This window comes from Carcharodon carcharias, chromosome 15, assembly GCF_017639515.1.
Source record: "Carcharodon carcharias isolate sCarCar2 chromosome 15, sCarCar2.pri, whole genome shotgun sequence".
Classification (NCBI taxonomy): Eukaryota; Metazoa; Chordata; class Chondrichthyes; order Lamniformes; family Lamnidae; genus Carcharodon; species Carcharodon carcharias.
The window spans coordinates 60,106,208-60,130,880 of record NC_054481.1 but is presented as its reverse complement, the minus strand read 5'-3'; the positions used below and the strand labels follow the sequence as shown (position 1 = coordinate 60,130,880).

Here is a 24,673-nt window from a genome sequence, read left to right as displayed (position 1 = left end):
TTACCTCATCTCCGTTTTAAATGGGCGACCCACTATTTTTAAACAGTGACCCCTAATTCCAGATTCTCCCACAAGGGGAAACATCCTCTCCACATCCACCCTGTCAAGACCCCTCAAGATCTTAAAGGTTTCAATCAAGTCGCCTCTTACCCTTCTAAACTCCAGCAGATACAAGCCTAGCCTGTCCAACCTTTCCTCATAAGACAACCCACCTATTCCAGGTATTAGTCTAGTACACCTTCTCTGAACTGCTTCCTATACATTTTACATCCTTCCTTAAATAAGGAAACTGATACTGTACTCAGTACTCCAAATGTGTTTTCACTAATGCTCTGTACAACTGAAGCATAACCTCTCTACTTGTGTATTCAATTCCCCTCGCAATAAATAACATTCTATTATCTTTCCTAATTACTTGCTGTATCTGCAAACTAGCCTTTTGCACTTCATGCGCTGAGACACCCAGATCCCTCTGCATTTCAGAGCTCTGCAATCTCTCACCATTTAGATAATATGCTTCTCTTTTATTCTTCAAAATGGACAATTTCACATTTTCCCACATTATACTCCATTTTGCCTACTCTCTTAACCTATCCATATCTTTTTGTAGCCTCCTTATGTCTTCACAAATTACTTTCCTACCTATCTTTGTGTCATCAGCAAATTTGGCAGCCATCCCATCATCCAAATCATTTATATAAATTGTAAACAGTTGAGGTCCCAGCACTGATCCCTGTAGCATACCACTCATTACATCTTGCCAACCTGACAAAGACCCATTTAAAACTACTCTCTGCTTCCTGTTATCCAGCCAATCTTCTATCCGTGCCAATATGTTACCCCCATACCATGAGTTTTTACTTTACACAATAAGCTCTGATGTGGCACTTTATCAAATGCTTTCTGGAAATCTAAGTACAGTACATTTACCTGTATACCTTTAACCACAGTACATGCTACTTCCTCAAAGAACTCCAATAAGTTGGTTAAACATGGTTTCCTTTTCACAAAACCATGTTTACTCTGCCTGATTACCTTGAACTTATCTACATGCCCTGCTATAACTTCTTTAATAATAGCTTCTAACATTTTCCCTATGACAGATGTTAAGCTAACTGGCCTTTAGTTTCTCGCTTTCTGTCTCCCTCCCTTTTTGAATAGGGGAATTATATTTGCTATCTTCCAGCCTAATGGGACCTTCCCCGAATCTATGGAGTTTTGGAAAATTAATACCAATGCATCAACTATTGAACTAGCCACTTCTTTTAAAAACCTTAGGACGAAGCCTATCAGGACCCGAGCACTCGTCAGCCTACAGCTCCAACAATTTACTCAGTACCATTTTTCAGGTGATTGTAATTTTTCTGAGCTCCTCCCTCCCTTCCATTTCCTGATTTATAGCTGCTTCTGGGATGTTACTTGTATTCTCTATAGTGAAGACTGATGCAAAATACTTGTTCAATTCAACAGCCATTTCCTTGTTTTCCATTATCAATTCTCCAGACTCACTTTCTATAGGATGAATGTTCACTTTGTTAACTCATTTCTTTTTAAAATATTTAAAGAAACTCTTACTATCTGTTTTTATATTTCTGACTAGCTTTCTCTCGTACTCTAACTTTTCACTCCTTATAAATCTTTTGGTCATCCTTTGCTGTTCCTTATATTCTGTCCAATCTTCTAACCTTCCAGCTGTCTTTGCACAATTAGATGCTTTTTCTTTTAAGTTTGATACTACCTTTAACATTTCTAGTTAACTGTGGATGACGTGTTTGTCCCTTGGAATTTTTTTTACTCGTTGGAATGTACCTATTCTGTGTATTCTGAAATATCCCCATAAATGTTTGCCACTGCATCTCTATTGAACTATCCCTTAACCTAATTTGCCAATTCACTTTAGCCAGCTCTGTTTTCATGCCCTCATAATTACCCTTACTTAGGTTAAAAACATGGGGCAGAATTTTCTGTGTCCGTTGGTGTCAGTCAAGCTGGGAAGCATGAGCAGACAATATGGTGAGAAAGCCAGAAATCAGTTTTGATGATGTCATGAAGCCAGTTTGCAAGTGTCTGCTCAGCCCTTCGATGGCGGGCCACATTCCTGCTGTCGCAAACCTCATGATAATACATCTGTATATCATTATAATGCCAGCCCGTCAGAATCATTCCCCCTCCGGATCACCTGCCCACGTTAGCGGGAAAACACGTCTTGACAAGTGCGATGTGCAGAAATCGAAACTAATCGCCAGGGCCTCACTCACATCACAGACATCCGAGGAGCAGAAGACACTGGAGCCCAACAGCAATGGCACACTGGAGGAACGTTCATGGCATGATGAGTGGATTCTCATGGACATGGCTTTGCTGTGAAGCAGCTCACAGAAGTTGAAAAGTCACCATTGAGAGTCTGCTCACAATGGATGATGGTTGAAGGGGTGGAGAGGGCGGCCAGCTGTGTTTGGGAGAGGAAGATGTACTGGGGGGTGGGTGAGGAACATCTATGATCAACTGGGAGAGGAAGAGGGTCGGGGGGGTTGAGGTTGGGGGCTGGGAACGAAGGTGTCAGGGGATGAGGTTGGCAGAGAGGAAACAAAAAGGTCAGGGGAAGTTTGGGAGTTGGGGCGGGAGTATGGGGGATAATGAGGGAGAAGACAGCAACTGGGGTAGTAGGTGTAAGGTGGGTGAAAGGTGTAAGGGAAGGAGTTCAGAGGGGGATGGAAGGAGTGCGGAGAGGGAAGGAAGGAGCATGGAGAGGGGATTGAATCCAGGGGGGAGGGAGGAGTGCAGAGAGGGGAGGGAGTCCGGGGGGAAGCGTGGAGAGGGGAGGAAGGACTGCGGAGAGGGGACAGTGCAAGGAGTCCAGAAAGGGGAGGGAGTAAGGGCGGAGGAAGAAGGGTGGTTGGAAGGAGTCAGGAAGGGGGAAGAAATAAGGCTGGAGGAAGAAGTAAAGAGGAAAGGAGGGGCGGCAGGATTAAGGGTGACATAAGAAATAAGGGTGTCTGAAGGAGGAGTCAGGAAGGGGGAAGGACAAGGTGGGGGGGGCGGGGGGAATCTGGGTAAATGTGCTAGGGAGGGCTCTGATGAGTCCATGACTGCCTCCTGGGCAGTGAACTGAGGGTGGGCATGGTACGAGGGAATGAGAGAATGACCAAGGGCAGAGTGAGGTGGTTGGGTGGAAGGGTGAGGGTTTGGTGGCAGGGGTAGAAGGGACGGCGAGTGTGGTTGGTGGAGACTTGGATGCAGATACAGACTCTGGGGGTGGGAAGGAGGAGGTTGGGGAGGTTAATGTGGATGGGGGTGGGATTTTTGGGAAGGAAGGGAAGATGCACGTTCACCTGGACATCCCCAAAGGAAACGGGCTGTAGCTAATAGGTCGCGAGGAGAGGTGAAAGGTGATGCCAGGTGATCAACAGTGATGGAGGAAAGGAAATGAGTGATTGGGAGAGGGGAAAGGACAGGGGAGTGAATGAAGAACTGAATCACCACCATGCTGTCTAAATCAAAAATGAAATGAGAGTCGTGGTGGGTGAGATCAGGGGAGTGTGATCAGTGCAAAAAAAAATACCTAGAAAAACTCAGCAGGTTTGACAGCATCTGCAGAGAGGGATACAGTTGATGTTTCGAGTCCGTATGACCCTTCATCAGAACTAAGACATATAGAAATGAGATGAAATATATGCTGGTAGAAGGGGGTGGGACAGGAAAACTCGATAGAAGGCCAATGATAGGTGGAGGCAAAGAAGAGACTGATGTCATAGACAAAAGGACAAAGGGGTGTTGACGGTGGTGAAAAAAGATGTGCTAATGGAGACATTAAGGGAAGCAAGCTAGTAGCAGATGGCCCTAGTGCAGGTGGGGTGGGGGAAGGGATCGAAATGGGCTAAACAGTGGAGATAAAACAATAGATTGAAATAAATTTTAAAATAGGAGGGAAAAATAAGTGTAAAAAAAATTATAAATTATTGGAAAAAGGGGGATCGGAAAGGGGGTGGGGATGGAGGAAAGAGTTAATGATCTGAATTTGTTGAACTCAATATTAAGTCTGGAAGGCTGCAAAGTGCCTAGTCGAAAGATGAGGTGCTGTTCCTCCAATTTGCGTTGAGCTTCACTGGAACAGTGAATGCTCAGGACACTGAAGTGAGTGTGATACAGGCTTGCATGAGGCTCCAAAAGGCCCTGCCACACACACACTTCTCCCTCCAGAATCACTCATTGGCCAGCTGCTCCCTCTGTGGTGACAAAAAACGAGGTTGAGGGGCTCACAGGCAAAGGGGACTTGGAGGCAGAGGACAGCCTCTGAGATTACTGAGTGGATGACCCAGGGGTGTCCAGCTGCAACTCCTCCTCCCTTCGGGTGCCCAGAGGCCCTGGCCTGACTCCCTGAGGGGAAGGAGCACCTGGAGGGATGTTGAGCTGCCCCTTTTCTCTCTCGTGTTGCCATTGCAGAAACTCACTTATGGCTCCTGTGACGCAGTACAGATCTGCACACATCTCTGCATTCTGCTGGATCAGGGTCTCCATGGAGACCTCCATATGCACACGTGTGGGCACCACTTCATCAGAGAGCGGGCGGACGCACTCCTCCGACTCGCAAGCTACTTTTTTGAGGGCTTCCAACAGTTCTGTGTGATGTTCCCACACCTTCTGCTGACTATCCAGGATGAGTTGGAAGGCCAAATCCAGAGGTTCGTCAGCTGACTCAGACCTCACAGATACCTCTTCCTCAGCAGTCCTCCAAGTGTCTGGGAGCTCAGCTGAATCTGTCTCCCCCTGCTGCAGATACATATTTCTGCAGTGACCCCAGATTGTGAACCGAAGCCTGCTCTAGATCTATGTCCCACTGAGGTGTTTGTCTCTGCACTGATGGAGGGTGTGGGTAAGCGCTGTGGCATGTCTTCCAGGCTGCTTATTTCCAGCTCTTCAATGGAGGAGGTATCGTCTTGCTGGAGATGATGACCTGGCCGGAGTTGAGCTGAAGGTGTCAATCACTTGGCAGAGCTCCCTGTGAACCAAAGTAGAGATAATTAGTGCATGGCAGCACAGTCAAAAGCAGGAGAGAGAGCAATCACGTTTACGTTGAGAGGGGGATGATGTGGTGCAGGATCCTCACGAGGGTGTTTGCCGCTGACCTCTGTCACTGCAGGCATAGTTCAATTCCTCACTAGTCAGCGTAACGCTCCTCATAGCAAGCAAGGGGCCTATGGTGGACCACTCCACCACCGGTCTGGGCCTCTCCGGCTGATGTGAACAGGCTTCTCCTGCATCGAAACAGATGGAATGTCTGAGAGCAGGACACATGGCACTGCATGGAATGTTTGTGTGGTGAGGGGAGCATGGACAGTGTGAGAATGCGAGCTCCAGAGGATATGAGTCTGATGGAGATGTGAGGGTGTGAGAGCTAGTGGTGTTGTCCCTTGAGTGTGAGACCCTTGTGGATGTGTGATGGGTTTGAGAGTGTGAGTTGAGAGTGATAAGAAGAGTGACTTACCCTGGCAGAATGGATGAGACCATGGCACTGGGTGGCCATCATCTTTTGCAGGGCATTGGCGCTGACCACCGCCTCTCATGCTGGATTGGTGATGCCGCTGCCCCTCTGTGGCCAGAGCGGGATAGAGGACATCGCAGCAGGCCTCCATGGTGTCCAAAAGGCACTCAAGGGACACAACACTGAACCGGGGTACTGAAGTCTTTTTGCCTTTTGGGGCCATCCTGTCTTCTGTGCAGCAGTCCTGGGCTGGGAGCACTGAGAGGTGTGTGCCTGACTGCACTTTAAATATGGTGCCTGGCATGATGAAGCGGCGAGGTGATGGTGTGGCAGGCAAATGAGAGCCTGCCCGCCATTGAAATGACATCTTTCCCAGGAATACATAATTAATGTGGTGGGTTTGGGACAATACGGCATGAGAAGCCACCATTGCAGCCAGCGGGTAAAACGTCATTTTTCCCGCCTACTACCCCACTTAATGCAAATCTGGGATAATTCCACCCATGGTCTCAGACCCAGTCCTTGCTCCCTCGAATTGAATGTAAAATTCAATCGTGTTATGTTCACTGCTACCTAGGGGCACCTTCATTATGGCACCTTCCCATCTTGTTGCACAACACTAGTATAGTCTGTTCTGTTCTCTGGTTAGCTCCAGAACATGAAAGATTTTTATATTTTGGTAAAGTTAAGTTCAAAAGGTGCTTAGGACAATGGAGTCTAGGATTAAAGGGTAAAAAAAGTATTTAAAGAAAATTGTTTAGTTGAGTTGTGCGTGGCTCTGTGGGGGAGATGTCCTGACACCAGCTCTGTGCTGAGAAAGCTTGTGAATTTGAAGCAGCCATCCAGTTTCAAGACAGAAAAGTCTTTGCTTTTAGAAAGCAATCTGCTTCTGAACTTCCTTTGGACTCCCACAGCAGAGTGGAAGAGAGTGAGAAGTTGTGTGGTATACTTCATTAAAGTAGCAGCGGTTTTTGCCTTGGATTTTTATGGTTAAAAAAAAAGTTTACTTGTGCGTTTTGACTAAGTGGGGGGTTTTTGGGGAATGTTTTGTAAGACTGTTTCAACTGTGTAATTTTACTCATATGTTTAAATTTTTTTTTCTTGTTTATAAATCTTTTAATTTTTAAATTCTAAAAGATTTACTGGGATTCTAAGCTTCTGGAGTCAGTAGTTTTCCCCTTGTTTTCAAAATACAAAAAAGAAGTTACAATCAGTAAGCCAAGTTTCCAGCTGGGATTTGGCTTGCTCAGCGAATAACATTGGTTGCAGATGTAACAGGAATACGGGGTTACAGGGATAAAGGGGTTTGAGGATATGAGGGTGCAAGGATATGGGGGAAACAAGGATAAAGGGGGTACAGTGATATGGCGGCAATGAGGATATGGGGGTTGTAAACGGGGATATGTGGGGCAAATGGGGAAATAGAGAGGGAACTGGGGATAATGGACAAATCAAAAGAAACAAACTAGCCTAAAGCCAGAGACAGGCAGGAACAGAAACCAAGGCAGGCACAAAAAAAGAGATAGCTGGGGGAAAAAATAATGAAAAGAAACATGTTCCACGCTTAAATATTTTGCCATACAATGTTACAAATGTAAAAAACTCTAGAGATACACTGCAGGCCTATTAAACAATGAGAAGACAGACTAACCGATCACATAAAAGGCGAAGAGTCTAGAAACCGACAGTGACTGAAACTATAAGTGGTCTCTCTCAGATACTGCATATTTTCAGCATTTTCTATTTTTATTTCAGATTTCCGACATTCGCAATCTTCTCCACTTTATATTTCTTTTGACCCATCCCGAATAACAAAGAAACAATGAGTTATAGCAATACCTGTTTAAAGGATACTTTATTTAAATAGAGCTTGATTAGAGAAATATGAACATTTGTGTTTTTGTTTGTTATGGGATGTTGCGAGGTTGGCATAGCTACAATTGTTGCCCAGTCAATCACAGCATGGGACTAGAGTCATACACAGAATAGACCAACAGGCCATTAGTGAATCATAAAAACAAAAAAACTGCGGATGCTGGAAATCCAAAACAAAAACAGAATTACCTGGAAAAACTCAGCAGGTCTGGCAGCATCGGCGGAGAAGAAAAGAGTTGACGTTTCGAGTCCTCATGACCCTTCGACAGAGGTGGAGGGGGTTGGTGTGGTTGTAGCGACAAACACGCAGAGAGGAACAGAACTTCTTCAAGGAGGTAGGCATTTCTTGAAGAGCAGTGGCAGTCAATTAAACACAGAGACCAACCACACCAACCCCCTCCACCTCTGTCGAAGGGTCATGAGGACTCGAAACGTCAACTCTTTTCTTCTCCGCCGATGCTGCCAGACCTGCTGAGTTTTTCCAGGTAATTCTGTTTTTGTTTTGGATTTCCAGCATCCGCAGTTTTTTTGTTTTTATCTCTGTGTTTAATTGACTGCCACTGCTCTTCAAGAAATGCCTACCTCCTTGAAGAAGTTCTGTTCCTCTCTGCGTGTTTGTCGCTACAACCACACCAACCCCCTCCACCTCTGTCGAAGGGTCATGAGGACTCGAAACGTCAACTCTTTTCTTCTCCGCCGATGCTGCCAGACCTGCTGAGTTTTTCCAGGTAATTCTGTTTTTGTTTTGGATTTCCAGCATCCGCAGTTTTTTTGTTTTTATCTCTGTGTTTAATTGACTGCCACTGCTCTTCAAGAAATGCCTACCTCCTTGAAGAAGTTCTGTTCCTCTCTGCGTGTTTGTCGCTACAACCACACCAACCCCCTCCACCTCTGTCGAAGGGTCATGAGGACTCGAAACGTCAACTCTTTTCTTCTCCGCCGATGCTGCCAGACCTGCTGAGTTTTTCCAGGTAATTCTGTTTTTGTTTTGGATTTCCAGCATCCGCAGTTTTTTTGTTTTTATCTCTGTGTTTAATTGACTGCCACTGCTCTTCAAGAAATGCCTACCTCCTTGAAGAAGTTCTGTTCCTCTCTGCGTGTTTGTCGCTACAACCACACCAACCCCCTCCACCTCTGTCGAAGGGTCATGAGGACTCGAAACGTCAACTCTTTTCTTCTCCGCCGATGCTGCCAGACCTGCTGAGTTTTTCCAGGTAATTCTGTTTTCATTAGTGAATCATTTTGGGTTATACTAACAATCTGATATCTTTCAGGGTCATTTCTGCTGGTGTCATCCCACAAATTACAAGATTTCCAGAACCAAATTTCACAATTTCTCCCTAGTAGAAGCTGAACCCATGGTCTGCGAATCCAACATCACAGTTTAACATATCAGACACAAAAAAATCAGAGATTACCATAAATTTTACTGCATTTCATGATTTAATGTGGTGGGGAAATGACTGACAGGAATTGTTTAGAATTAAGAAGCTGATAGGTCAATTAACAGGTATTACTGAAGGCATATGTTCGAATTCACATTGTTGTCTGGGCTGACATTTTCACACACACTTGTGCTTTCTTCTAAAAGACTTCTATTTACATAGCACATCTCATTACCAGCGGACGACCCAAAGTCCTCTACACCCAGTGAAGTACTTTTGAAATGTAGTCATTGTTATAAAGTAGGAAATATGGCACCCAACAAGGTCCCACATACAGCAATGTGATAATAATTAGATAATCTGTTTTTGAGATGTTAATTGAGGGATAAATACTAGCCAGGACATTGGGAATAGCTCCCTGATCTTCTTTGAAATAGTACCATGGGATCTTTATGTCCATCTGAGAGGGCATACAGAGTCTTGGTTTAACATCTCATCCAAAAGATGGCACCTCCAATAGTCAGCACTGGAGTTGTCAGCCTTTATATTTGTGCTCAAGTCCTGAAGTGAGACTTCACCCCAAATCTTGTGACTCAGAGGCAGGAGTGCTATTAAGTGAGCCACAGCTGACAGTCCAGCAATTTCCACTCCTTGATACACGGCAGAACTCACCAAGCCTCCTTCAACAGCACCTTCAAAACCCGCAATGTCTACCACCTAGAACAGGCTTGTTCAACTCGCAGCCCATTCTGATCTGCCCCACCTTCTCAACGTTGATCTGATCAAAGCCCTTCATAAATTTTGAAGATCTCTATTAGATCACCTCTGACCTCTACTTTCCAGAGAAAAAAGCCACAGCCTTTTCAGTGTTTCCTGATGGTCTTAACCTCTATTATGTATATATAATTATATGGGAACTAATGAGAATCAGCACTGTATTTATATGTAGCCTCTGCTGGTATAGGCTGGATATTCCTGCAATAGACCTTTTAAAAATTCATTCATGAAATGTGAACATCACTAGCAAGACCAGCTTTTATTGTCCATCCAAACTGCCATTGAGGTAGTGGTGGTGAGCGGCCTTCTTGAACCACTGCGGTCCATGGTGTAGGTACACCCAGTGCTGTTAGGGAGGGAGTTAAAGGATTTTGCCCAGCGACAGTGAAGGAACAGCAATATAGTTCAAAGTCACGATAGTGTGTGGCTTGGAGGAGAACTTGCAGGTGGTGGTGTTCCTCAAGTGGGGGAGGCCAAAACTAGAGAACATAAATATAAAATAAATCCAATAGGCAATTCAGGAGAAAATTCATCCAGCATGTGGATGGAAAGTGGAATTTGCTACCACAGGAATAATTCAGGCAAATGGTATTGATATATTTAAGAGGGAGAAAGGAATAGAAGGATATGCTGATAGGGCTGGATGAAGTGGGATGGTTGGAGGTTCATGTGCTGGTATAGACCAATTAAGCCGACTGGCCTACTTCTGGTCTGTAAATTCTATGATGCTAACAGATATGGTGTTCAGAACTAGGATGTGTCCACTACTGAAGACAAAAACAGCACTTTCCAAACCTTAATACAAAACTCAATACAAGAATGAGAAATATAAATACAAGGAGTGAGTGGCCTGCGGTCCTCAGCAGTCAGATAATCAAAGCAACAAGACACTGCTTGTGGTCCAGCAGTCACAGGTTTGAGAAGTAGAACAGGTGAGTGTCTTGGGGCAGACTGTGCAAGAACGGGGTGTTTCTCCCCTCTCTGCTGGAGTGCAACTCAATTATCCCCCAGCTCCCTTGGCCAGAGAAAGACAGTCACAATCCAGAGCCCAACATGGCGAGAGGTCATTAATACACCAAGTGGCTGCATCCTGGAGTATAAGGAGTTTGTTTATATGTATTTCCCCTTCCTAGATGATTTGTCTGCAGAGAAACACATTCATACAAGTCAGGGGGCAGTGTATCACTCGTGACTTCCCAAGCGTACAGGTCACAGGAAGATACCTGTGGTCAATGGATGGCCGCTTGCTGCAGACGTTGACACACCTCTTTAGGACCCAAAGACAGCATCATCTCAGCCACACTTGGTCCTTGCTGCAAGGAAATAAAAACAGAATCAGTTCTTCAAAAATAGTATGAGAAAAACACTAAAACCTCCATGTTAGTTACTTAAAATATCCTTCTAAATAGTCTCCTTCCCCTGTGCAACCCCCTCAGATATCAGATCCTTTACTCTCTGTCCACAGGGTGCCAAAATTGGACAATGTACTTATAATCATACAACCTTACAGTACAGGAGACCATTTGGTCCATAATGCCTGTGTCAGTTCTTTCATAGAACTATTCAATTAGTCCCAATTCCCCCCACCCCTCTTTGTCCATCGCCCTCCAAATTACAGATCATAAGAACCTGCTGAGTAAAAAACAAATCTTCATCTCTCCTGCAACTCCCTTGGCTTTTTTGACAAATATATTAAATGTGTCTTCTAGTTTCTGACGATTCTGCCTGTGGAAATAGTTTCTCCCTATCTACTCCATCACAACCAGTCAAAATTTTGATCACCTTGATCAAATCTCGCTTGGCCTTCTCTGCTCTACTGAGGACAATTCTAGCTTCTCCAGTCTCTCTACATAACTGAAATCCCTCATCCCAGGTAAATCTCCTCAGCGCCCTACCTGCTGTCCACTGAGAACCAGTCGAAGGAACTTCATCATGACACTGTACTTGGTGCCTGTGAATTGTGCCTGTAGCGCTCTCAGTTCAGAGTTCAGCTGTGCAGGGGTCACACTGTCATATGGCCAGGTCTGGAACAAGCTGAAATTCAAAAGGTTAGTTCCCATTCGCTCATAGTAAATCAGAATTGCAAAACTTACTTACAGGCTGCCCACACTGGAGGGAGATGTGGTGGGATGGGGGTAAGGTTTGGTGTGGTTAGTGTAAGGGAGAGAACCATGGGAAATGGGAGGAATTCTGCCTGGTGGGAGTTGGAGGAAAGGAGGAGGAAAGAGAGAGAGACTAAGAGAGATGGATGGAGACAAAGAAAAAGACAAACAGAGAGAGATAGAGTGATAGAGAAACAGGGATGGAGAGAAACACAGGCAGAGAGATAGAGAGGAAGCTGGAACAGGGAAGTAGAGAAAATGGGACAGATTGGAAGAGTAGTACAGTCTCCAACACTTACACCATCCCCAATCATTATAGGTAGGTGCCTATATTGGGCAAATGCCAGTAATCATTCACCAGTTCCATAGGAGTCAATTATAAAGGTGCTGCTTATAACTTAATAACAGTGCTGGCTATTTTGGGCAATCCTTTGCACCCCATTATCTCTATTCAGTATTTAGTGATGGGCAATATTTGGTATTTATCACTGTCTACAGTGAACCTCATTGCTGGAGTGTTTCTCATGCAATTCTCTCTTTGCTGGCAGATTGGTAGATTTTCCAGAGCAGGAACTGAGTGAAAGCTGCAGCATATAGAGATCTGTGTTTCAGTGATTGGCAGAACCCATAGGGATTGCAGCAGTGGCTATTGGTTTTAGAGAGTATAATGGGTAAATAAGGCTAACACTAACTCTGCCTGCTCTAAGCTGTGCAACTCTCACTGCAAAAGGTTGAGGAATGATGGGGAGAGTAATGTCCCTGCCAAGTGAAGTGGAGAAAGGGAGCTAGGGGAAGAGAAAAATGACTGGTGGGAAGTGTTATATTGCATATAACTTCAGCCCAGGTAGCCTGTGCAAAGCTAACAGACAGACACTTACCGCATCACCACCCTACAGATCTTCTCTCCTTCTGTTGACAGATTCAGCATTTGCTCATGGGGCACAACAGGCCTGATCCACAGGTATGAGTAGGCCGGTGATACCAAATCCTGCAAACGGGTGATATGGCCCTGCCCAGCAAAAAAAACACATCTAATTTAGAAACTAGATCTTGCAGTTCATTAAAACAGGGCTGTCACCAAGGGCTTTTCCTGGGTATGAACCCTAATGGATTGGGAATTTCAGACCAACACCAATCCAGCACAGAAAAATTCTTCCTGCACTTACACACTGTCAGTCTGGGCTGATAACCAGTCTCTGGGCTGGGGCACAATTAGAAAGTTCAGAAAGACGGGAAATTGAAAATGACATTGTTCTCACCTTGCGGTATAGCAGCACCCGCTCCGCATAGTCAGTGCACAGGGCCTCGCCATCCATCAGCTTGTCACCATACTCTTTCTCAACCAGGGCTTGCAACTCTGTCACCAATTGCTGTCGTGAGCTCACATTCTCAACATGCCGCAGCAAATGAATCCTCCGTAAGAACATAAGAAACAGGAATCAGTAGTAGGTCATTGGGTCCCTAGAGTCTGCTCCACCAGTCAAAAAGGTCATGGCTGATTCAAAGCAGCTTTTACTCCACTTTCCTGCCTATCCCCCATAACCCACAACTCCCTTGTCAATCAAAATCTGTCTAACTCAGTCTTGAATATATTCAATGACCCATTTTCCACTGCTCACTGAGGGAGAGAACTCCAAACACTAATGACCCTCTGAGAGAAGAAATTTTTCGTCATTGCTGTCTTAAATGGAGACTCCTTATTTTAATACTGTGTTCCCTAGTTCTAGATTCCCCCATGAGGGGGAACATCATCTCGGCATCTGTCAAGCCCCCTCAGAATCTTATATGCTTCAATAAATTCACCTTTCATTCTTCTAACCTCCAATGAGTATAGGACCAATCTGCACAACCTTTCCTCATAAGACAATCCCTTCATCCCCAGAAATCAGCCTAATGAATCTTCTCTAAACTGCCTCCAATGCAAGTATTTCCCTCCTTAAGTGACTAAAACCAGACACAGTACTCTAGGTATGATTTCACCAATCCTCTGTACAAATTTAAAAAAACTTTATTCTTCATGGGATGTGGGTGTCACTAGCTAGGCCAGCATTTATTGCCCATCCCTAATTGCCCTTGAGATGGTGGTGGTAAGCCACCTTCTTGAACCACTGCAGTCCACATGGTGTAGGTACACCCACAGTGCTGTTAGGAAAGGAATTCCAAGATTTTAATCCAGCGACAGTGAAGGAACGGTGATATAATTCTAAGTCAGGATGGTGTGTGGCTTGTAGGGGAACCTACAGGTGTGGTGCTCCCATGCATCTGCTGCCCATGTTCTTGAGGTGGTAGAGGTCACGGGTTTGGAAGGTGCGGTCAAAGACCCTTGCTGAGTTGCTGCAGTGCTTCTTGTAGATGGTACACACTGTTGCCACTATGTGTCAGTAGTGAATGGGGTGCCAATCAACAGGTTGCTTTGTCCTGAATGGTGTCAAGCTTCTTGAGTGTTGTTGAAGCTACATTCATCCAGGCAAGTGGAGAGTATTCCATCACACTCCTCACTTGTGTCTTGCAGATGGTGGACAGGCTTTAGGGAGTCAAGTTATCCACCGCAGAATTCCCAGCCTCTGACCTGCTCTTGTAGCCACAGTATTTTGTATGGCTGGTCTAGTTCAGTTTCTCTACAATGGTGTTATGACTGGTCCCGGGCAAGGTTCCCAATTTGTCAAATTCCTGAACGAGACTCGAATTTTGTGATGCTCCCAGGTGAGGAGAAATGAGTTGGCTCCCCCTCTTTATTCAGCCCCCTCAGTTGGTCACAAAAAGGTTAATTAAAAATGGACACCCCCCCCCCCCCCCCCCCCGCCCCCCTCCCCCCCCCACACACCATGGACACCTTTCCCCAGTCCAAATGAATTTATTTTTTAGAAGGAGCCACTGTAACCAGGCTTACCTGAGTCAAAGAAAAAGTTCATTAGTTACTAAAGCCATAGAAAAATAATAAAAATACAACACACATACACACAAATCAGAAATGAGAAGAGTCCAAATAGAGGCAAAAAAAAATTATGAATCAGCCTTTGGCTTGTCCGTGAGGTGTAGGTGGTGGTACGTTGCGGTTGTTAGGTTGGGTGATTCCGGTACCGCTGACTTTGGCAGTTTCGCAGTTAGTTTTGGAGGCACTTGGTTCTGCAGGGTAGCTGATGAGGCCTTTTTGATTGTGGCTTCTGCTGAGCCTTGCCTGCAGCAACAGAGACAGATAGACAGACAGAGAGAGAGAGACAGACAGACAGAGAGAGACAGACAGAGAGAAACAGACAGAGAGAGACACACAGAGAGAGACACACAGAGAGAGACACATAGAGAGAGACACACAGAGAGAGACACACAGAGAGAGACACACAGAGAGAGACACACAGAGAGAGAGAGAGAGAGAAAAAAATAGTCGTCTTGCATCCATCTCAGAACTATTTTTACATTCTGAGATATAAGTCAACAGGAGATGGATTTTTGGGTGATTGCTGAGACGGCAAATCATTCTTTTGTCCGCAACCACAGGGGATTAAAGTTGTCTTTTGCATCTTTCCTATCTCCCTTTCAAGTGTCTGCTTCAAGAAGGCCATGACATATTTTCAGGTGCGACACTCCATGTTCTCTCAGGACAGGTCCGTCGGTATAATCCACAGAGGAATTTTCCAGAAAGAGATCACTTTACGCTATCAGCCATCTTTTGCTCAGTGTTTTTGATTGTGTCTCTTTGAAAACGCACAAGTCTTTCTTAAAAAGTTCAATATGCCCATATGTAATTTGTGGCAGTAATTGGCATTTCATGACAATGGTAACTGGAACAGCTTGGCTAGAGGTGCGGCTAGTTCTGAAACACGTCTTCAGTACTATTACCGGAATGTTGTCAGGGCCCATTGTCTTTGCAGTGTTCAATGCCTTCAGCCATTTCTTGATATCACGTGCATTGAATCAAATAAGCATCTGTGATGCTGACACTGTGAAGCATGTAGCAAGACTTTCCTACTTTTTTACTCCACCTCTCGGAAGAATATGAGAAGGCATCAGGTGGGTAAGGATAAGAATAGGAACAGGAGTAGGCCATTCAGCCCCTCAAGCCTATTCCACCATTCAATGAGATGATGGCTGACATATGTGTCTTTGCCCCATATTCCTTAACATCCCTTTTGCACCAAGCGCTTGGAAGAGTTTGAGGAAGAGAGCTCCTCCCTTTCTCTCCCAATGGCATTGACTCTCCGCTGGGGAGCAGCTTCCTCTGCTACCTCACCCAGCATTGCTCATATGGCAGTCTGGAGTCTGCAAAGGGATATCAATAGGTTAAGTGAGTGGGCAAAAATTTGGCAGATGGAGTGTAATTTGGAAAAATGTGAACTTGTTCACTTTGGCAAGAAGAATAGAAAAACAGCATATTATTTAAATGGAGAGAGATTGCAGAACTCGGTGGTACAGAGGGATCTGGGTATCCTGGTACATGAATCAGAAAAAGTTAGTGTGCAGGTATAGCAAGTGGTTAGTAAGGCAGATGGAATGTTATCATTTATTGCAAGGGGAATATAATATAAAAATATGGATGTTTTGCTACAGTTGTACAGGGCATTGGTGAAACCACATCTAAAGTATTGTGGACAGTTTTGGTCTCATTATTTAAGAAATGATACAAGCGAAGCAGCTCAAAGAAGGTTCACTCAACTGATACCCGGGATGCGGGCTGGGGGGTTATCTTATGAGGAAAGGTTGGACAGGCTGGGCCTGTATCCATTGGAGTTTAGAAGAATGAGAGGTGATCTTATTGAAACGTATAAAATCCTGAGGAGACTTGAAAGGGCGGATACTGAAAGGCTGTTTCCCCGTGCGGGAGGGACAATAACTAGGCGACACAGTTGAAAAATAAGGGGTCTCCCATTTAACACGAAGATGCACCTTTGGAACTCTCTTCCCTGCACAGCGGTGGAGGCAGGATCATTGAATAGCTTTAAGGCAGAGGTAGATTGATTCTTGGCTAACAACGGTGTCAAAGGTGGGAATGTAAATTTGAGGTCATAATCAGATTAGTCATGATCTTATTGAATGGTGGAGCAGGCTTGAGAAGTTGAATGGCCTACTCCTGCTCCAAATTTGTATGTATGTATGTACGTTATTCCACTATGGGGGCCATCCCATTCTGTGGGAATTACTGTGTGCCAATCAGATAGGCCCTGGCTGATCTTTACCCTCATCAACCCATGAATACTGAGACCAGTTGCAGTACCATGGGGATGATTAGCTACTCAATCCCGACCAGGAATCAAATCTGAGACTGTCACAGTCTGTATGGCTCAATAACTGGCTTGCATCTCTATAGCACATCCCTAGGATATGCAAGAGCACTTCACAAGCAACAAACTGCTTTTGAAGGACTGTCACTGCAGCAAGGTCCAACAAACAACAGCTAACTAAGACACTGGGGAGAACTCCCCAGCTCCTCTTTGAATAGTGCCATGGAATCTTATACATCCACCTATACAGATCGATGGGGCCTCCAATTAATGTCTTAGCCAAAGACAGCACTTCAGACACTGCAGCACTCTCTCAGTACTGTACTAAAATGTCAGTCTGGATGATATGCGCTGCTCCACATTGCAGCTTGAATCCAAGATCCTCGTTCTCAGGGGTGAGAGAACTACCACAGCCACATTGTGCAGCTACACCACACACAGCTGGGGTATTTCCCACTGCATCTACAGACATTTGCCTTGACAACTTATTAAACTCTATAACTGGGTGCAAATAGATAGAACAAATATACAATTGACAGTAAAGACACACACTGCTAATGCAGGACAGCAAGAATAGAATAAAGCACATACCGGCAGCGTTGATAGGGGGCCGGCAGCAGGGCGCCAGCAAGGGCAGGGAGCAAGCCGCCAATGAGGGCCGGCAGCGGGGCGCCAGCGAGGGCCGGCAGCGGGGCGCCAGCGAGGGCCGGCAGCGGGCCGCCAGCGAGGGCCGGCAGCGGGCCGCCAGCGAGGGCCGGCAGCGGGCCGCCAGCGAGGGCCGGCAGCGGGCCGCCAGCGAGGGCCGGCAGCGGGCCGCCAGCGAGGGCCGGCAGCGGGCCGCCAGCGAGGGCCGGCAGCGGGCCGCCAGCGAGGGCCGGCAGCGGGCCGCCAGCGAGGGCCGGCAGCGGGCCGCCAGCGAGGGCCGGCAGCGGGCCGCCAGCGAGGGCCGGCAGCGGGCCGCCAGCGAGGGCCGGCAGCGGGCCGCCAGCGAGGGCCGGCAGCGGGCCGCCAGCGAGGGCCGGCAGCGGGCCGCCAGCGAGGGCCGGCAGCGGGCCGCCAGCGAGGGCCGGCAGCGGGCCGCCAGCGAGGGCCGGCAGCGGGCCGCCAGCGAGGGCCGGCAGCGGGCCGCCAGCGAGGGCCGGCAGCGGGCCGCCAGCGAGGGCCGGCAGCGGGCCGCCAGCGAGGGCCGGCAGCGGGCCGCCAGCGAGGGCCGGCAGCGGGCCGCCAGCGAGGGCCGGCAGCGGGCCGCCAGCGAGGGCCGGCAGCGGGCCGCCAGCGAGGGCCGGCAGCGGGCCGCCAGCGAGGGCCGGCAGCGGGCCGCCAGCGAGGGCCGGCAGCGGGCAGCCAGCGAGGGCCGGCAGCGGGCAGCCAGCGAGGGCAGGGCAGGAAGCCGGCCACCAGTGAGAGTCGGGCACACGCTGATGGTACTTGCGGAGAAATGTGTTTAAAGGGTCTGCTTTATGGTCATGTGTGTGTGTTCTACACTTGGATACTTGCACACCTGTTGAAATCTGGTAGCTGATCAAGATCCAGGAGTGCAGAATGTGTTGTGATCTTGGTCACATCAAACTCGCTGACCAGCTCCTCTAGGATTCGACCTGGCCGATTACCTGTAAACACAATATAAAGATAACACATTTTCACAGAGGCTTCACTCCACTTGCATTTCTTATCCATTTTCTCTTGCTTATCTCTCTGGGTCTTCACATCACTCCACACAGCAAGGACCAGGAGGGTGAAATACCGTCTGTCAGGTTATATCCATGCTGCTCTCAAGTTTACGCTATCCTGTAGATAACTACTCCAGCCTGAATCCTATCCTGTGAATAACATATTCGACTAGTGCACAGTCCTGTGCAACACTACCCAGCCTGTGCACAGTCCCGTGTGCAACACTACCCAGCATGTGCACAGTCCTGTGTGTAACACTACCCAGCCTGTGCACAATCCCAGTGCAACACTACCCAGCCTGAGCACAGTCCCATGTGCAACACTACCCAGCCTGTGTACAGTCCCATGTGCAACACTACCCAGCCTGTGTACAGTCCTGTATGCAACAGTACCCAGCCTGTGCACAGTCCTGTGTGCAACACAACCAATCTGTGCAGTCCTGTGTGCAACATAACTAACGTGTGCACAGTCCTGTGTGCAACACAACCAACCTGTGCAGTCCTGTGTGCAACATAACTAACCTGTGCACAGTCCTGTGTGCAACACAACCAACCTGTGCACAGTCCTGTGTGCAACACAACCAACCTGTGCACAGTCCTGTGTGCAACACAAACAACCTGTGCACAGTCCTGTGTGCAATACAACCCAGTCAAACCTAGACAGACCCACCTGCACACAGTTCTGTGTATAACACATCCCAGACATCATGCAGTCCTGTATACAACACACCCCAGCCTGCACAATCCTGTGTGCAAAACTCCAGCCTGTGTGGTCCTATGTGCAACATATGCCAACCTGCATGCCGTCTCTGTATGACAAATTCTAAATAGAGTAAATCCCTTTCCCTATTCACAGCACCTGAGAAGCCAGATCCACAGTTGGTGACAATGTCAAGTAAAGCCTCTGGCAGGAAGCCATTCTGGGAAAAGTTCTGGATGAACAGATCACCCTGACGCTTGGACAATTTGCTGCCATCTTTGTTCAGGAGAAGAGGAAGATGAGCAAAAGCTGGTGGGTCCCAGCCAAAGGCCTTGTACATTAGTAGATGTTTGGCAGTGGAAGTGAGCCACTCGGTGCCCCGCAGAACATGGCTGATCTTCATGTGGTGATCATCGACTACGTTTGCTAAGTGATACGTTGGAAACCCGTCCGTCTTAATGATGACGGGGTCTCCCTCCACACTGGCAGGATCCAGCCTGTTCACCCCGTACACTAGATCTTCAAAGGGTTCAGCACCCTCCTCCAGACGAAATCGAATAACATGTGGGCATCCTTGTGCCAGTCGTTCCTCGATCTGTTTCGAAGTCAGGTGCCTACAGCGATTATCATATCTGAAAAGGGACAGCATTTGTATCACAAGAGGAGCCTGCCCACATATTTTTAAACTATTTTTCTACAATTTCTTTAGGCAGAGCTAGATGGTATCAGTTGACAATGTGAAAGAAGGTAAGATGATGGAAGGGATTGGGGGAATGGGTAGGAGGCTAGGGGGTAGGAGTTGGCTTGTTGGGGGTGGGATTAGGGCAGTAGGGTTGCAGGCAGTCCAGGTCAGTTTATCCACCATAAAGTTTTGCACCAAGGAGTCACAGGTACACAAGTAGGCCACTCAGCCAGTCCAGCTTGTTTGTCAGTCAATAAGATCATGGCTGAGCCTCCTCCTTCAAGCAAAGAAATAAAATTAATGACAAGGAGACAGAAGGAAAGACAAATGACCCGTGTCCATGGACAGCTCCCCGTAACCATATGCTTCAAACCTACTTTAGTATAAAAATAAAAAGCGCTGGAAAAACTCAGCAGGTCTGGCAACATCTGTGAAAATAGAAACACAGTTATCATTCTGAGTTCAATATGACTCTTCTTCGCAAATGGGAGAGGTAGGAATTTGATGGGTTTTATGCTGTTGAAAAAGTGGGTAAGGGAGTCAGGTGGAACAAAAGGGAAGGTCAGGGATAGGTTAGAGGGCGGGGTAAATTAAATGTCAAAGAAGTCATCGAACAAAAGGCAAAGGGAGTGCTAATGGTAATAGTAAAGAAACAAAGCATTGGTCTAGAGTGGGTGTTATTAGCAGAATAAACGTCAGCTCTGAAGGCAAAAACATGAAAAAAAGATACAAACTGGCACTTGGCAAAAAATATTCAAAATGGAGGAAATAATTCATGGTCTAAGAATTTATGGTCTTCAGAGCCTGAAAAGTGCCTAGTTGGAAGATGAGGTGCTAGTCCTCCGACTTGCATTGGAAGATGATGTGCTGTTCCTCCAGCTTGTTTTGGGCTTCGCTGGAACATTGCAGCAGGCCAAAAACAGAAATGTGAGCAAGATGGCAAACTGAAGTGGCATGCGACAGGAAGGTTGGGGTAATGCTTGCATGGTGTTCCACAAAGCAGTCTCCCAATCTGTATTTGGTCCCCGGTTTGGGAAAACCGCATTGTGAGCAGTGAATAAAGAATACTAAATTGAAAGAAGTACAAGTAAATATCTGCTTCATCTGGAATTAGTGTTTGGGGCCTTGGATAGTGAGGAGAGGGGAGGTAAAGGGACAAGTGTTACACCTCCTGCAATATGGGAAGCTGCTGTGGGAAGGGGATGAGGTGTTAGGGGTGATGGAGGAGTGGACCAGGGTGTTGCCGAGGGAATGGTCCCTTCAGAATGTTAACAGGGAGGGGAGGGGAAGATGTGTTGGTGATGGTATCATGCTGAAGATGGCAGAAATGGTGGAGGATGATCCTTTGAATACGGAGGCTAGTGAGGTGAAAGTGAAGACAATGGAAATCTTACTATGTTTCTGGGAGGGAGGGGAAGGGGTGAGGGCAATAGTGCAGGAAATGGGTCGGACATGGTTGAAGGGTCTGTCAACAACATGGGGTGGGGGGGAGAATCCTCAGTTCAGGAAAAAGGGAGACACCTCAGAAGGTAGCATCATCAGAGTGGATGCAATGGAGATGGAGAAACTGGGAGAATGGAGTCCTCACAGGAAGCAGAGTGCGAAGAAGTGTAGCCAAGATAGCTGTGGGAGTCGGTGGGCTTGCAATGAATATTAGTAGACAGTCTATCAGCAGGAACAGAGACAGAGAAATCAAGGAAGAGAAGTGTCGGAGATCAATCATGTGAATCTGAGAGAAGTTCCGGACAAGAGGAAAAGGTGGCACCCATACAGTTATGATTATGCTGGAAAACGAGATCTGAGGAAGAGTTAAACAGACTCGAAACGTTAACTCTGTTTCTCTCTCCACATATGCCGCCAGACCTGCTGAGTTTTTCTAGCATTTCCTATTTTTATTTCAGATTTCCAGCATCCACAGTGTTTTGCTTTTATTTATTGAACAGTTATGGAGATTTGGCCTGAGTTGGATTGGAACAAAGAATGTTCCACATACCCCACCAAAAACAGGCATAACTAGGGCCCATGCGGGTAGAGCTGTGACTTTTATTTGGAGGAAGTGAGACAGGTCGAAGGAAAAATTTTGCTTTTAAACCTACTTTGGTGTTTGTCTCATTCTCAATGCTTCCTTCTTCAACATTTCCAGACGCCGGGGACTACAGAAGCAATAATATGCTGCATTCTTCATTACCAGGGTCTCAGTGGCCTTTAAGTACAGATCCAGTCGCTCCGACTGCTTGTATGGTCCATAAGAGCCCCCTCGCTGAGGGCTTTCATCAGGGGAGATACCTGTGTCACAAGTAAAACAGAGAGTGTGATAACCAAGAGTCTTATACTGTCTGTATGCAACAAAGGGAATCCTATAACTGAGAGCCTTATACTGGTTGTAACAGTGCGTGTTATAACCGAGAATCTTATGTTAATTGTGTGTAGCAGAGAGAGCATTATGATCTAAAGTCTTATGCTGAGGATGTGTAACAGAGACAGTGTTGTAAATTAGTGTCTTAAACTGAGATTCAGGTGTATAAAAGGGAGATTGTGATATCCATGAGTCTTAAGCTTAGTGTGGGATTTGTAACAAAGAGAGTGTTATGACTGAGAGTCTGATACTGTGGGTGTGTAACTTAGAGCCTCCCAGCATACACTACCTGCCCACTCCAGTACATTCTCAATGTTTTCCACTGCTCCAGGTACAAGACGGCTCTGATCCGTATCTTCAATCCGGAGGATAAAGCTGCCTCCATGTTTTTTGGCAAATATATAATTATACAGAGCTGTGCGGAGTCCACCCAGGTGCAGGAAGCCTGGTGAAACAAGCAAAAATAACAGGATTTTAGAAGCATTCAACAAGTCATATCTGAGCTGCACCTCAAATACCAATTGGGTGATCTAATGTGATCCAGAGACAAGGAGACTGAGAATAGAGTCCAGATTGTGGTAAAATTCTTAGTTGGGGGGGGGGGGGGGGGTGGGTGGCATGTCTGATGGCCTACAATTGGGTCCCAGCACCCAGGGAGGCAGAGGGCAACAAGAGCACCCTGGGAAGGTAGAAAATAAAGTGAGGAAAGGGCTGCACTGAGGCAGGAGCTGCCATAAAGACAATGGTATCAGACATGGTCAGTGGAGTTAGGTGGAGAAAGGCAGGTACGCGGGGGAGAATGGGAGGCGCATGGGGCAGGAAGGCAGGCACGTGGGGGAGGAAGGGGTGCGCCTGGTGGAGAAAGGGGGTGCGTAGGGGAGAAAGGGGATGGTGAGGCAGGACAGGGCGGAAGAAGGGTTTACGGAGGGGGGGGAGCCGATGGGGGTCAGGTACCAGGATGAGATTCCATGTGGGCAGCTGAAACCAGAGTTCTGCTGAGTCAATACAGTAATGTCCAAGCCTATTTGCATAATTGATATTATTAAATATTTATATATAATATAATCATCCTGTCAGCAAGTCCTTCTGTCTCTGTACCTGTGGGACTCGGCCCGAACCGCAGCCTCACCCCAGCCCCGGCCCCGGCCCCGGCCCCGGCCCCGACCCCTCCGCACAGGCCGGATCTCAATACCGCTTTCCACCCCACAGCCAGGCCGGAGGCAGCCTCAAGCCGCAGCTGCCGGGTCCGGCGGCGCACAACTGACAGCAGCATCACACTCGCTTCGAACAGCTGCCTCCCCAGGCCCCACTGAGAGATCTACTTCCGGTCCGCCCGCTTTAAACTGTGGGCGGGACTTGCAGCTGTCCATCAACCAATAAAGCCCGCCCCCCAGAAGGTGAGTGACATAAAGAGTGACAATGATGGACGGAGAGAAATAGTGTGTGTGCGACACTGAGATGGGGAATGTGTGTAGCAATATATAGAGTGTGTCTCAAGAGTTAGACAGACAGAGGGTGAGTGTGAGAGAGCTGGAGAAACAGAGAGTGTGAGAGAGAGGGAAGTTTTGTTTTTGTTTTGGATTTCCAGCATCCGCAGTTTTTTGCTTTTATCTGAGTGAGAGGGTCCATTGACAGGACCTACCAACTCCTTTTCCAATAGGGCTTCTAGGACATTATGGAGAATTAACCTTCTTAGATGTTGTTTCTCAGAATTCGTCCTGGGGTTTTGCACACACAATGGCTGTTCTCAGCGTTCCTTATAATTCTTTAACAAAATCAAAAATACTTGGAAAAACTCAGCAGGTCTGACAGATCTGCGGAGAGGAATACAGTGAGGACAAGGGGGACCCTATCATGGTTCTGGGAGGGAGAGGAAGGTGTGAGGGCGCGCTGGCACACTGACCTCCTCAGGGCCCCTCCCACAATTCTTTCTCTGGTACATCGATGACTGCTTTGATGCTGCTTCATGTTCTCATCTGGATCTGGAAAAATTTGTTAAGTTTCCTTACAATTTCCACCCCTCCATCATTTTCACGTGGTCCATCACTGACACTTCCCTTCCCTTCCTTGGCCGCTCAGTTTCAATTTCTGGTGATAGACTGTCCACCAATATTCATTACAAGCCTACCAACTCCCACAGCTACCTCAACTACAGCTCCTCACAGCCCGCTTCCTTTAAGGACTTCATCCCATTCTCTCAGTTCCTTCACCTCTGTTGCATCTGTTCTGCTGATGCCACTTTCAAAAACAGTTCCTCTGACATGTCTTCCTTCTTCCTTAACTGAGGATTTCCACCCACGGTGGTTGACAGGGCCCTCAACCGTGTCCGACCCATCTCCCGCGCATCTGCCCTCACACCTTCCTCTCCCTCCCAGAACCATGATAGGGTTCCCCTTGTCCTCACTTATCACCTCTCCAACCTCGCGTT

The 24,673-nt window shown here is 47.0% G+C and overlaps 1 protein-coding gene across 1 annotated transcript; it reads right to left on the bottom strand.

Annotated features, from left to right (window-relative positions):
* Positions 1-8,781: 8,781 nt before the first annotated feature.
* Positions 8,782-23,556, bottom strand: ears2 (glutamyl-tRNA synthetase 2, mitochondrial). Its single transcript, XM_041206063.1, has 9 exons — positions 23,344-23,556; positions 22,535-22,690; positions 21,986-22,175; positions 19,367-19,839; positions 18,339-18,447; positions 12,881-13,034; positions 12,500-12,630; positions 11,415-11,553; positions 8,782-10,832 (listed from the first exon to the last, which is right to left on the bottom strand). The coding sequence occupies exons 1-9, from the start codon at positions 23,516-23,518 to the stop codon at positions 10,749-10,751; spliced, it is 1,611 nt and encodes a 536-aa protein (XP_041061997.1). The 5' UTR covers positions 23,519-23,556; the 3' UTR covers positions 8,782-10,748.
* Between the last annotated feature and the right edge of the window lie 1,117 nt (positions 23,557-24,673).